General features: G+C 51.3%; 4 protein-coding genes across 4 annotated transcripts; 2 read left to right on the top strand and 2 right to left on the bottom strand.

Moving 5' to 3' along the window:
* Window positions 1-159: 159 nt before the first annotated feature.
* ASPZODRAFT_129517 (hypothetical protein) lies at window positions 160-1,286 on the top strand. The gene is made up of 4 exons (XM_022722282.1): window positions 160-187; window positions 261-346; window positions 701-775; window positions 840-1,286. Exons 2-4 carry the CDS (start codon window positions 263-265, stop codon window positions 1,044-1,046), a joined length of 366 nt encoding a protein of 121 aa, XP_022583624.1. The 5' UTR covers window positions 160-187; window positions 261-262; the 3' UTR covers window positions 1,047-1,286.
* Window positions 1,287-2,095: 809 nt separating this feature from the next.
* ASPZODRAFT_13850 (hypothetical protein) lies at window positions 2,096-6,476 on the bottom strand (the record flags this gene model as incomplete). Its single annotated transcript, XM_022724469.1, has 2 exons — window positions 2,096-6,134; window positions 6,415-6,476. The coding sequence occupies 2 exons, from the start codon at window positions 6,474-6,476 to the stop codon at window positions 2,096-2,098; spliced, it is 4,101 nt and encodes a 1,366-aa protein (XP_022583623.1).
* A 1,513-nt stretch (window positions 6,477-7,989) lies between these two features.
* ASPZODRAFT_23385 (hypothetical protein) lies at window positions 7,990-9,983 on the bottom strand (the record flags this gene model as incomplete). Its single annotated transcript, XM_022727933.1, has 7 exons — window positions 7,990-8,282; window positions 8,340-8,426; window positions 8,486-8,647; window positions 8,704-8,967; window positions 9,024-9,664; window positions 9,729-9,887; window positions 9,941-9,983. 7 exons carry the CDS (start codon window positions 9,981-9,983, stop codon window positions 8,226-8,228), a joined length of 1,413 nt encoding a protein of 470 aa, XP_022583622.1. The 3' UTR covers window positions 7,990-8,225.
* Window positions 9,984-11,282: 1,299 nt separating this feature from the next.
* ASPZODRAFT_13848 (hypothetical protein) lies at window positions 11,283-13,928 on the top strand (the record flags this gene model as incomplete). Its single annotated transcript, XM_022724464.1, has 5 exons — window positions 11,283-11,556; window positions 11,616-12,074; window positions 12,132-13,317; window positions 13,375-13,467; window positions 13,538-13,928. 5 exons carry the CDS (start codon window positions 11,283-11,285, stop codon window positions 13,926-13,928), a joined length of 2,403 nt encoding a protein of 800 aa, XP_022583621.1.
* Between the last annotated feature and the right edge of the window lie 209 nt (window positions 13,929-14,137).

The following is a 14,137-nucleotide window of genomic DNA, read 5'->3' as shown; positions in this document are numbered from 1 at the left end:
TGGTGTTTCACTCTTGATCAGGACTAGCGTGTTGTCACGTGGCTAAACCCGGGCCAGTGGCCAATCATCTGCGGGCCACAATGTAAGCGAGGCGCACTCGAAATTCCACCTCGAAATTCCCGAACCTTTGATCTTCCTGACAATCGACCACTTCAGCTAACGACAGCCGACCTCGTCCATCAATTCAGTGAGCCTTGATATACTGCTACCAGCGCAATCTTGAGAGAATACTAATTTCGTTTTCTTCTTTTTTACTGCAGAAATGTCCGCCCCCAAGTCCGGAAAGGGTCGTTCGGCCATCGCCGACGTTGTCGCCCGCGAGTATACCATCAACCTTCACAAGAGAGTACGTTGAGGACCTTCGAACCGGCCATCTTCTCGATCAGAGCAAGATCCGATTCCCCTATCCTTTTTTTTTTCGTTGTCGTTCGTGAGGCAGGACGGAGAACATCGATCTACCCAAACCCCAGCAGAAAATCCGGAATACAATTTCGGAAAGTTGATGGGAGGGAAACTTGAAACTCCTGCCTCTCTGGCAGTTAAGGGGAAAGAAGATATTTTTTTTTCTCAACAAGAAGAATTAGTTTGATGAAGTCCACCTCATGGCCGCAAATCGACACAAAAATCTGCAAATTTTTGTTTAATGGCATTCGGGCGGAAGACTGATTTCTTCTTTCTCTTTTCTCTTTGGGAAATTTAGTTGCACGGTGTTTCCTTCAAGAAGCGCGCTCCCCGCGCCATCAAGGAGATCAAGGCCTTCACCACCACCGCCATGGTAAGCACCCCTAGGTCTGTCTAGGTTATTGGATCTAATTTTCTTTTTTTTTTCTTCTTCACAGGGCACCAAGGACGTCCGCATCGACCCTGCCCTGAACAAGAAGGTCTGGGAGGCCGGCATCAAGGGTGTTCCCTTCCGTCTCCGCGTCCGCATCTCCCGCAAGCGTAACGATGACGAGAACGCCCAGGAGAAGCTCTACTCCATCGTTGAGGCCATCAACGTCAAGAACCCCAAGGGTCTCCACACCTCCGTCGCCGAGGAGGCTTAAATTCATTAATTTCAATTAACGTGGATGGTATTAAACAAAAAAAATTCAATGTTCGCGGATGGGGGCATGGACGTTTTTTTTAGGACATGGAGACAAGAAAGAAATCTCAATCGCCGCTTGTAACTTGGGCCTTTGAATCCTGTCGAATGAGATGCTGAACAATTTTAAAAACATGGAAAAAACGAAAAAGTTCTATTTTTCTCAAATATACCCCCTTTCCTTTGGAGGATCGTTTCTTAACTCTTGTCCTGTGTTTTGTAGAATGTAGCGTCGATTCTCTCCCTACCTAGCTACCCGATGGAAAAATATTGAAGTACTGAATCAAAACTGATCTAATCCATTGAGTATGCTTCAGAGTTCACGCTATGCTAAATTGCGCCTTGGAAAATCCCGTCATGTCTCTTCACAAGCAGTGCCCTGAACACACAGGCGACTGCCAGTTGGAAGGAAGGGAGAGAAGGGGGAGGTGGATGGATGAAGAGAAAAAATGCAAAATACATACAGGAGGAGCTCAACCCAGAATGGAATGCAAGTTAGTGGGAAAGAGAGAGTCCATAAGAAAAGAAAAATTATGGACTCCTCGCAAGTTCATGACGAGCAACAATCTCAAGTCCCGAACCACACACATCTCCACAACTAATTAAAGGATATTTCGAAAGAACGATGACAAGACAGACCGGCAGAAGAGGAGACGGGGATGGATGGATGGGTGGCATGGCACGCTGATAGAGTCAAGTCATAGACTGTTTGAGATTTCATGGGTCACAAAATACAGTTTAAACAGAAAGCAAATCAAAATCGCCTTTGTAGATGAGTTCGGAGCAGAAGTAGAAAGAAAAGGGAAAAAAAGATTCTCCTCCCAGTGGGAATAAAAGCGGAGAGAACAACTGCTTTTCGACTTCGAGAAGGTGTGAGAAGAAAAGAGAAAAAATGAAACCGAAGGAGAGGGGGCAAAAAAAAAAAAGGACCACCATGAATACATTACCATTGGGAATAGACAAGGTAGGAGAGAAGCTTGCTAGTCAGACAATATCGAGAAGAAGCATTCTTCAAGACTTGCACTCTTCAATTACCGCGGCCAACTTCGCGGTCTCCTCCTTCTTAACTCTCACTGCCCACTGCTCCGGTTTGCCGTCCGCTTGAGGCACAATGAAATGAACACCGCTGCCGTTCACCTTGTAGGAGACTTCCTTCATAATAAGGGTATTCAGGACAACGTTGCCACTTGGGTCCGCTCTGAGAAGAATACGGCCACGAGAGGTATTGCGGTTCTTCAGGATTCTCAAGAAGCCAACACCCTGGCTCTCCCATCCCTCGCCAGCCTTGAACTTGAGCGCTCGAGCCCTAGTTTCATGGACCACGTCCTCATCTTCTTCGCCAGCTCCACCGCGAGAAAGATCGACCTGGGGCAGGTTTTCAGCCGCGTCACCATCCGCAGACTCTTCCGCTCCCGTGTCGGATGCGATGCCTGGTGTGGTGGAGCGGCTGGGCGTAGCAGTGCCAGTGGGAGCTCCGAATAGAGACGGCGTACCTTGCGACGGTCCACCAAAGGAGAATCCCAGAGAGGGCTGCTGAGACGGTGTAAATGACTTGGTGTCACTGGGCGTCTGGCTGCCAAAGAGTGTAGAAAAGGGTTTGACCGCGCTGGGGGCTGCAGCGGATGCTTCGCCCTCCGTTTTGGGTGCAGAAGTTGGAGCAGAAGGGCCACCGAACTTGATGGGGCTATTGATCTTCCAGGTATGGTCGCTGCCAGATGCGGTGCCTGATTCCGCGGCAGCGGGGGCCGGGGTATTGAAAAGACCACCGAAAACACTGCTCGAGCCCGAGGCTTCACCCTGAGCGGAAGGAGGTCTACTGTTCGGTGTGAAGGGGTTGGGGGTGGTGGATCCCGGAGTATTAAAGGATGAGGCGAATTTTGAACTGCCAAACAGTCCACCGATGTTTTTATCTTCAGCCGCATCTCGCTTCGGCTTACCAGCATCATCATATTGGATACGGTCGAAGAGACTGCGACCACCCGAGGGTGTCAGTGCAGCAAGAGGGGTAGCTGAACCATTCGCAGAATCCGTATCGGCGGTGGTCTTTTCAGCAGTGGTGGTGGATTTCTTTTTAATGGCCCTGGTGATATCGCCATCGTCACTGCTCTCATTTGCTGATCCACCAGCAAAACTGCTCGAGAACACTCGGGACTCAGCATCGCTGTGCTCCGCGCTCGGAATGAAAAAGGAGCCGTTCTTGGGGGCAGTATCTTCAGAGGCAGCGTCGGTATCATTGTCATCAGCATCGTCATCTTCGGCCTCGGCATCCGAGGGGGTAGCCGACAGGTGGCCGAAGATGTTGCTTGACTGAGCGGAGGGGGCCTTGCTCTTAATCTCAAAGACAGACTTTCCGGCCTCAGTGGAAGATGCGGTGCCATTGATCGAAGGCGGGACATCGGTTTTCTTCGCCTCATCCGCCTCATTGTCCTCTTCAAATGAGAATCCCTTACCGGGAATGAATTTCGCGCGCTTGGTCGCCATGGCGGAGGTTTGTTCGCGCTTCTTCTTTTGTTCTTCCGCATCCCGGCGTTCCCACTCTGCTTCGTCTTCCTCTTCTGAATCGAAATCCTCCGCCTTGCGTTTCTCCTTTTCCTTCTCAGCATCCTTGTCCGCCTGCTTTTTGAACTGTGCCATAAAATCAATAGGGGCACCAAACTTGGGAAGACCAGCCACAGGTGCTGCAGCCGAGGCACCAGTAGGCTTCAGAGTGAAGGGGTTGGCGACTGGAGCACTGCTAGGCTTGGCGGCCTCGAATGCGGGCTTAGCGACAGGTGAGGCGGAGAAGAGAGGCTTTGCTGGTGATGCAGCTGGCGCCGAAGAAAACAGAGCAGTCTTGGTAGATATCCCATCGGTTTTGGGAGTGGTCTCAGCTGCAGGAGATTTTGAAAACGACTGGGCAAAAATATTTGCCGTGGTGGAATTATCGGCATCCTTCGTGCGCTTACCAGACGGTGTGGCATCGGAGGCTTCTTCTTCCTGGGCCTTGCGCTTATTGCTGGGGGTGGTTTCGCTTGCACCAAAGAGCTTGGACGGGGTGCTAGTAATACTGCTAGGTGCGATGTTCAAACTTGAGGTAGATGACGACGGCTCGGTGATACCTGCAGTCGATTTGATTCGTTTCTGGGTGTGACCATCCTCGTCTGCCGTGCCCTGCTCGTCAGGTTCTGGCTTGCGCTTAAACTGGGAGCCGACAGGCATTCCAATCGTCTCACGAACGCGCAGATAGAATAGAATGATTTTATCAAGGCTGTCCTTTGAAGGATCCAGTTGAGTGATCTCGCGATGGAATCCTTCATTAAGCTTGCGAATTTGACACATCTGCTCAAACTGCTTCTTCGAGAATTCATCAAGCTCATTTGGAACCACGGAGGGTAGCATTGAGGAAGCATAAGCTGGAATGGTGTCCACTTTAGCAGTGGGAGGAGCAGCTAGAGGCGTGCTGTCAACGGTACTTGAGACTGCCTTGGTTTTGGCCATACTTGGGGGGGCTGCAAGTGGCGAAGAAGGCGCCTGCGCAAAGAGATTGGTCGGCTTCTCTGCAGTAGCCGCAGGGGTGGGTGCGGAAAACATCGGGGCCGGTGTTGCCGGCTTGGGGGAGAAGAGAGACGCAAAGGGGCCCTGGCTCGCCTGCGGTTTCTCCTGAGTAGGGGCCGCTGAGGGAGCTGGAGATGGAGCCGGAGATGATGGCTTGGGTACAAAAAGGCTACCGAAGGGGTTTGACGGGGTAGCTGCGGGGGTAGATGCCGGCGCCGCAGGGGCAGCAGCTGGCTTTGGAGCGAACATGTTGTTTGTGGGAGCGGGCTGCGAGGCACCAAATGCTGGCTTAGCACCAAATAGTCCGGTAGGGGCCGGGGCGGCCCCAGTAGCCTCGCTCTTGGAAAAGAGAGAGGTACCTCCCGGGGTGGATACAGCAGGCTGAAAGCCAGATTTGGGCGCTGCAGAGTCGCTCGGTTTCTCTGTGTCTAGTTTCTGCTGAGGGGTCTGGCTGAGTGGCGTAGAGACACCGGCAAACAGATTGGTAGATTGAAAAGGGTTGGTGACTGGCGCATCAGACTTGGCCGGTGTCAGATTGCCGAATAGGCTTGGTGTGGTGGTGGTAGTGGTGCCAGAGGCCACTGCAGGAGCAGTAGCAGGAGGAGCAGAAGTGGTCGTACCAAAGAGCGACGGAGCGGCCGGAGCGGTGGTGGTCGCTGCCGGTTTTGCTCCGAAGAGCGGCTGGGAGGGTGTAGAAGAAGCCGCCGAGAAGGCTGGCTTGGACTCGGACGAGGTTCCGAAGAGACCGGTACCGGTAGTAGAAGTGGAAGGGGTCGAAGGGGCTGTGAACGAGGAAGAGCCGCCAAAATTGATCTTCGGTGCCGTCGCCGTCCCGTTGCCAAACATGGATGATGTTTTGTTGGCCTTCGGATCAGGCGAAGTCTGCATGGAGTCCTGGCTCACACTGAAACCAGTCGGGGCCTTGGGGGACCCAAAAGTAGAAGCAGTAGTACTCGATTGGCCAAAAATGTTGGTGCTCGGAGCCGCGCTCGAGGTAGCAGCTTGACCGAAAATACTTCCCGTCGCAGCTGGGATGGCAGGTGTGGTCGTGGTTGTGGTAGGCTGGGCGCCGAATAAGCCTCCAGTGGGCAACGGTTGCTGGGCCGGAGCCTGGCTGCCAGAGGAAGGAATATTGAACATATTTCCCTGAAACCCGGTAAATCCGTTGGTGCTGTTGGCGGCGGAAGCCCCTGTGTTGATGCTCGCGAACGGATTGCTCACGGCTGCGCTATTGCCGCCGAAAGATGAAGATGTGAAGTTGAAGGAGGAAGTGTTGCCACCACCGCTGCCAGTACCGAATGAAAACGGTGATGATCCGTTCTGCGCCGCCGGGGTCGAGCTTGAGTTTGCTCCCGGGAAGCTCTGTGACTGACCGAAGGAAAATCCGTTGGAGATCGACGACTGAGGAGCAGCCGATGTGGAAGAGACGGTATTGGGGTCTATCGACGAGAAAGGACTGGATGGAGGAGCAGAACCCGATGCTGTCCCGGGTCGTCGTTTTCGAACTTCCTTGATTCTGTCAAAATGAGTTAGCGATAAGTCGGTGGAAATCTTTGGGTGGTGTAAAAGAGCAGAAAGAACGACTTGACGGCGAAAAAATATATATATATATATGAGGGGAGGAGGAAGAAGTGAGAGAAGAGGGACGACAGAAGACAGAGTGATACACCGCAACAATTCACCAACCAGCAGTGCTGGAGGGGCCACCAGTCCCCCCAGCCACCCTGTCTGCAGTGAATGACGCGCTGCAGACTCTTTTTGTCGGGAAGGGTATGGGGGGAAGATCATTCACTTACTTCCTGCTCGCCAACTGGGCTGCGGTGGCCCGCTGGGGCTTTTCGTCTGGAGTGCTCGACATGTTGAACTCATGCATATATTCTTTTCCCCCTTGACCACCCTGAGCTGCGCGTTTAGACATTTATCTGTGCCTCTGTCTTCTCCAGAAGCACACACACACACACCCCCAACAGTTCTCCGACTGACAGTCGACTTCAAACCCTCTTCCCGGATAAGTGGCTTTATTTTTTTTTCTGCCCACTATTTACCATGCAAACAGGAGCAAGCGTGCTGATATCAAGCCAGGAAAACCCACTTGCCCAGCAATGACACGCCCCAGGAACCACGCGACGATATCACGTCGCCTTGGACAGGTCAACCGTCGAGAGGGAGCGCGGAGGAGGTTCGAACGCCACGGAGCAAAGGGGGGGGGAGGCGAATCAATCAACGCCCGTCAGCTAAACCGAGCGAAGTTCGCAGACGGAGCGACCAGATGGGTATTCTTGATCGCAAATAGCGGTCACGACGTGTTCTAGCCACGACGGCAGCGCGAAGACGCTGAGCGGCAAACGGGGGCGGAAGAGAGTGAAGGCGCAACGAAAACAGGCAGAGCTACGCAAGGACGCAGGTCTCTCAGAAGCAGCCAGATGCGCCTCCGGTTCGATATGCTCTGCCAGGCGGGAAAGAGATGGAGGAATGGGGAGGGAGGGAAGATGTGGGTGTGGATGTGGATGCGCCTGGCGTCGTTGCGTTGCTGGGCGGGCTCTTTTTTTGCTTGCTGACCTTCGCGCCTTCAGCAATTCCGGGCGGGTGAAAAATGAGGGTCACGTGATGTCAGTCACGATTGCACAGGCGCTTGGCAGGATGACATAACAGAATCAACCAGGAAACAGAATAGAAAGAAGGTGAATAGTACTAGACCCTGCTCATTGCAGGCTGGACAGATATGCAGAATTAAAAAAACAAGATGATGTTCTATGCCAGGTTCAGGAAGTTTGCTTTAAACAAAGCTGTACGTGCAAGCAAGGGAGCAGCTCTGGAATCACTCTATGCAGCACTCCTTACAGCCGGATGACATCTCTGGACATGGAGGACTCGATCTGCTGGGAAATACAGAGTACAGACAGTACAATTAAGCGTGGAATGTACTCCGTGCGTAGAAACATCAGCAGAGTAATCCAGGCCATGATCATACGACAACACGTGGGAGACGAAGATCATGAGACAGACGAGTAGAATGCAAGAGCTGCAGTTGTATCGTGTTACTATTCAAGAGAAATTATGTAGTGTGTAGTGATGTAGGTACCTGGTTTAAAGTGATGAAATATATAAATCTACACTAAAGATACCAAGTAGTGTATATATATAATGAAGAGGCTAGATTTTTATATATTCCTCATAAAATAATATTATATACACTCCACCATCTCTATTATATAAACAGTATAATGCGCAGAGTGTAGAGAAAGAAGTATAATAAAAATAAAAACACTAAAAAATATTAGATCATCTCCTTATTGAACAAGCGGGAGCTTCAACTACTATTAGAAGTGATATACAGCATCTATCCTACTAGTCTTATATTCTACCAGGTATATAGAGAATATATTGATTTAATTTAAATGTGTAGACACTGGTTTAGACTGAAATTGAATGAGTGAACTAGAGTAGGTCAACGAAATGAAACAGGGGGGGTTTTTTTTTTTTTTTTCGCGCAATCCTCCCTTTCAAATAATCAATAAGCAACACCCGTGAATGAGCAGGATATATGGTTAGAAGGGTGATTCGAATAAGGATTGGAGTGGCGAGAGGACACTAGATAGTGGTACTATCAGTAGTCATCGCCACGGCTGAGCACTTCTACTCCAGCAGATCGGATAAGAATGGTCTGGAAGAAGTATAATCAGTGGTTGTGACCCGGGCCATCGCTATGGGGAGGACATACATGCTCAAACTGGGCTGTGTACGAGCCCTTGATATCATTGAGAGGCGGGTACATCTCCAGAACGCCATGGTTCACAAGACTATTCAGCTATAGGTTGTTGTCAGCTGGGTGGTTTTCCTTCATTGAAGTGACTTTGTTGTACTTACACCCAGTAGATATCGATCCAGGCCAAGCCGGTCAAGGTACCGTCGGCAGAAAACAATGCCGCCGAAATTTTCCTTGACAGTCTTGAGGAGGGATCGAGCCGAGCTCAGGTTGAGGTGGGTATGGGTCACGTCGTGATTCAGACCGTAACCATAGACACCGGGCTAGAACATATTTTGTCAGGCTAGAATAGAAAGACTTTATCTAGAGAATCACTTACCCCATCCTGAAGATGTCCTCTTCCTGTCGTGCCAAAGGTCTCGATGGCAAAGACGTCCCCTTCCTCCATCTTCGTTTGGTCCGACGTCTTTATAAAAGGAACAGACTTCCCCGCATGAATCTTGTACTGCTCGATGTTGTGGCCGGAAAGACTGCGGATGGCCTTCACACCATAAGTCTTGCCTTTGATCTCGACCTCGTAGCTTTCCATTGCTTCCTGTATGGCTCCACCAATCTCACCCATGCGGGCATCGATACCAGCAACCTGCGATAGATGTGTCAGTCAAGGCTCGCCGCGTACTTTTGGAGCCCGCAGCCTACCTTGATACCGGTGTTGGTCGCATCCTTGACAGCAGCAAGCAAATTATCGTAGACTGGATCAAACGTCATGGTGAACGCGCTGTCCACAATCCAGCCGTTGATATGGACTCCAAAGTCGACCTTCATCACATCTTCCTGTTGAAGGACAATGTCCTTCTGTCCAGGATTGGGGGTGTAATGCGCGGCGCAGTTGTTGAGAGCCAGTCCGGTTGGAAAGCCCATCCCACCTTTCAGACCATCACCTGGCTCTAGGCCCTGGTGACCGAGGAGTGAACGGACCCCGTCTTCAATGCCCTCTGCAATCTCCAGAAGAGTCTTGCCTGGCTTTGCTGTCTGCTGAACCCACTGCCGGACCTGCCGATGGACTTCGGCGCCTTTGCGATAGTCATTCAGAAAACCCTCATCTTCAGTGCGGAGACGGACCAGATGTCTCAGTTCCTCACCCGTAGTCCGCTGGAGGTTTTCATCTTTCCCCTCAGTATCGTAGCCGAGCCATTCTCCAACCGGATATTGACCTGATGGGAACAAATCGGCCACCGGCACTCGGGGAGGCGAAGTCTGCTTCAACCCGGAGGTACTAGCCTTCTTATTCTTCTTGTTCTTCTTGTTCTTCTTCTTCTGTTTCTTGCGCTTCTGATTCTCTACAAAGTTCATAAGCACGGTCAGCAACCATGCTTGACGTCACCTTCTTAGCGCTCTACATACCGCTGGTGTTCTCCGCTTCATTCACGACACCAATCCTGCCGTCACCGCCGTCACCGTCCTCATCTCCTTCACCGTAATTACTGTCTCCATCTTCGCCAGACGAGGAGCCCCGTGGCTTTCCTCCCACGGCCATCGACTTGATGGAGCCCGAGGCGTTGGCTGCGGGCTGGTCAGCGGCCCACTTCAAGCCTACTCGGGAGTTGGAGACGTACCCTGCTCATAGTGAGGCTGGCCCTCAAAAGTCTTGGATCCCATTGCATTCGAACACCAGTCTTGGCCACTTTCTCTTGAATATGAGCGATATTTGTGATATCAGTTGATGCTTTGAGGTGCAAATAATCCTCGCTCGAGTTTGCTGACAGTGGGGGTTTTTACGCTAGTCCCAATCGGGGGAGACCTCTACATGTGATTGACTCTTGAAGCCTCGCCTAACCCAGACACTTCGTCCCGAATACTCGAGTAACTGGCAAGATCTTTTCATGTACTACACAAGGAGTCGATATTCCATCTGGATTACAGTTGTCTATTCATTGGTCAGTGGCTCCGCATCAAATAGCCGCTGTACAGCCCCGTCTCGACCTGACGAAGCGCCCGACAGCCGCTCTGCAAACATCCCTGCTCGAGATCTCTTCAACGATCAAGCGGAGGGCATCGAGATGATCTGGTGATCTCTATCTATGAAATGTCAGAAGACTCAGTCTCTGCTGCAGGATAAAAGCTCTGCGCGTGAGGCTTCTGATGACCTTCAACGGAGCACTCTGTACTACGTATCGCCATGAAGAGCAGGCGTCGTCATAAACCCTGCATGAATGGAGCCGATGGGTTTCATGAGAAATTAGGGGAACTACCCCATTTCTCTACCCTCCCAATCGCTCTTTTTCTTTGTGCTACCCTGGAGCTCCAGAACCCCTGAGTTGTAGCGCGGTTGAATCCGCCAGCGGGCAAAAGAAAAGAAAGCATCCATCGACTGATCTATTTCGAGCTGCAAGGTACTGGAACACACTAGTGAGTCTCATGCTGATCCTAGCATTCTTCATCTTCCATGAGGCGCTTCCATTGATTGGCTGTCGGGACTTTCTAGCATGTGGTGTCAAGCTCATACTGCATAGGCCTTATGATCGCCTCTGGCAGATGATACGTCCTCCCCGTCGAACATGACTATTGCAGATGACATTACGGAGTACGGATCTCGGAGTGGAATCACACCCCTCTCACAGTTCGCTAGTCAGTTGAACTGGTGTGTCAGTGTGTGCAGGGTGGGTATGGGGTCATTTGCTGGCATTCTATGTTCGACCGCATGGTTTGTCCATACAGAGACACCTCGGCGCTTTCTAAATTTGTTTGCTCCTTTTTAGGTGACAATGACATGCATGAAAACAATGAGCCTGTGGTAGCGCGCTAGGAGCAAGATGGAGAGAATAAGAAGGGCGGAATGCCTGGTCGATTAATCACTCTCTGACTGTTTCTTCTTCTCATCCATCCACTCCTTATTTTATATTTTTCTTTTCTTTTCTTTTATTTATTTGGAATTAAACAGATAATCTGCAGTACAGAATGCGATGCTCTCTAGTGTCTGTTTTCTCTGTGCTGATAACAGTTGCCAATGCAGGGCTCGTCCATGTCCCGGTTGTCAATGAAGTATTGGACTCGGCGTCGCCCTCAAGCACATCAGTGGCAGCCCAGTCTCATTCAGTAAACGGAGCTGAGGCAACTTCCACCAGTTCATCATACTGGCTGGCGGACATCACTCACCAAGGGATCGCTGCTTTCAATACTGATCCATCTACCTATGTTGTCTTTCGCAATGTCATGGACTACGGTGCCACGGGTGAGTGCTATTGTTTTTGATCAACTTTGGCTGCTATGACGCTGATGAGAAGTGGTTAGGTGACGGTGTCACGGACGATACTGCTGCGATCAACGCGGCCATCAGTGATGGCGGCCGATATGGCCCATCCAGCGGCGAATCGTCCACCACGACGCCGGCGATTGTTTATTTCCCGGCTGGAACCTACCTGATTTCATCATCGATCATTGATTACTATTTCACTCAGTTGATTGGCGACCCGAACTCGCTCCCCATAATCAAGGCATCCGCTGCATTCCCGGCAACTTACATGATTGACGGCGATCAGTACCAGGACGACGGAGACGAAGGCTGGACAGCCACCAATGTATTCTTCAGGCAGATCCGAAACATGATTCTCGATATGACGGATGTCCCTGCTACCACCGGTGCCGTTGGTATCCATTGGCCTACCGGACAGGCAACAAGCATTCAGAACGTCGAGATTCTCATGAGCTCTGAGTCTGGAACTCAACATGAGGGTCTCTTCATTGAAAATGGTACGAAAATCATATCCAATACAGTACCCATTGATCTCCTTTGCTAATGTAAACAAGGCTCCGGCGGATTCGTTGTAGATGTCACTACATCTGGCGGCTTGTATGGTATCTACGTTGGGAACCAACAGTTCACCATGCGGAATCTGAAGATATCGGATGCGGTCACTGGAATCTCGCAAATCTGGGACTGGGGCTGGACCTACATTGGACTCACTATTTCCAACTGCACCACTGCCGTCGCTGTCAATACTGGAGGCTCTGACGACCAAGCGGTTGGATCAGTCACCATCATCGACAGCGTTATCGAGGACTGCCCAGTGTTTATAGACACTGCATGGCAGAGCTCCAGCCACAGCAATGGTAGTCTTATCTTGGAGAATATCTACCTCGACAACGTTCCCGTCGCGGTGCAGGACAACGGCGACACTATCCTGGCGGGCTCCTCTGGTGAAACAACCATTGACGGCTGGGGACAAGGCCACAAATATATCCCGGATGGACCGACCAACTTCCAGGGGACGATCGCGGCCCCGACTCGGCCCACCGCACTGCTTGCCAGCGGAACCTCAGACTACTATACCAAGACCAAGCCTCAGTACGCGGCTTCTCCCGTGTCTTCGTTCCTCAGCGTCCGAGACGCCGGAGCGAAGGGCGATGGAACGACCGACGATACCGCGGCCATCCAGGCGGCATTGGAGTCCGCAGTGTCGTCGAGCCAGATCGTTTTCTTCGACCAAGGCACATACAAAGTGACGACCACCATCGATGTCCCTGCAGGCTCTCGGATGGTCGGTGAATCCTATCCCGTTATCATGGCGAGCGGTGATACATTCGCCGACATCGACACGCCGATCCCTGTCGTGCGAATTGGAACAGCCGGAGACTCCGGCTCCATCGAATGGTCGGACATGATTGTCAGCACGCAAGGATCAACTCCTGGAGCTGTGCTGATCGAATGGAATCTCGCAGCCACCGAAGGGTCGGGCATGTGGGACGTTCACGCTCGTATTGGCGGCTTCGATGGATCTGACCTGCAGGTTGCAGAATGTCCGACAACTGCATCGGTGTCGGCCACGTGCGAAGCCGCACATATGAGCATGCATATAACCAGCGATGCGAGCAACGTGTATCTGGAGAATACGTGGTTCTGGACTGCCGATCACGATCTTGACAATGCAGACAGTACGCAGATCTCCATCTACACCGGCCGCGGTCTGTTAGTCGAAGGCGAGAACATCTGGCTGTAAGAACCAACCCTCAATGTCCAAGAAGAATTCCAAATGGCTAACCAACTATCTAGATATGGGACAGCCGTGGAGCACCACTCGCTGTATCAGTACCAATTTTCTGGGGCTAAGAACGTGGTGGCTGGATTTATCCAGACCGAGACACCGTAAGTGAAGGGGAGGAAAAAAAAGAGCATAGTCATTTACTCTGAAAATGATGGAGACTAACACGAGCAGATACTATCAACCAGATCCCGATGCTGCCAGCAGTCCTTATCCGACCAACACGACGCTCAACGACCCCGACTACAGCACCATCTGTTCTTCTACGTCTGGCAACTGCGACGCTCTAGGCCTTCGGATTCTCGACAGCGACACAGTCTTCATTTACGGAGCCGGGCTGTACAGCTTCTTCGACTCCTACAGCACGACCTGCTCCGACGACCCGGGCCCGGAGGACTGCCAGAGCAACATCTTTAGCGTCGAAGGCACCACCAGCGATCTGTGGGTGTACACGCTTAGCACCGTCGGGACAACGAACATGGTCACCGTCAACGGGAGTGCGTTGGCACCCTACCGCGACAACATCGCGACGTACGCAGACACAATTGCGTATTTTACTTTGTAACCTTTACTTGAAAGTTGTGTCTGGCACACACACACACACACACAGAAGTATATACATGGGTGATCACTTTCTTCGAAGTTTTTTTTCTGTATTATTACGCTGCATATATTTACTACTCCTTTGTTTCAAATGTATACTCGTACTCGGCTGTACCTTTTGAACCTTAACAAAGAAATCCATCTAGACTAGCCGACGGCGATTAAAAAAAA

Source organism: Penicilliopsis zonata (assembly GCF_001890105.1).
Source record: "Penicilliopsis zonata CBS 506.65 unplaced genomic scaffold ASPZOscaffold_3, whole genome shotgun sequence".
NCBI lineage: Eukaryota > Fungi > Ascomycota > Eurotiomycetes > Eurotiales > Aspergillaceae > Penicilliopsis > Penicilliopsis zonata.
Note: the sequence above shows the minus strand (reverse complement) of the source record. Positions and strands in the feature narration are given on the sequence as shown.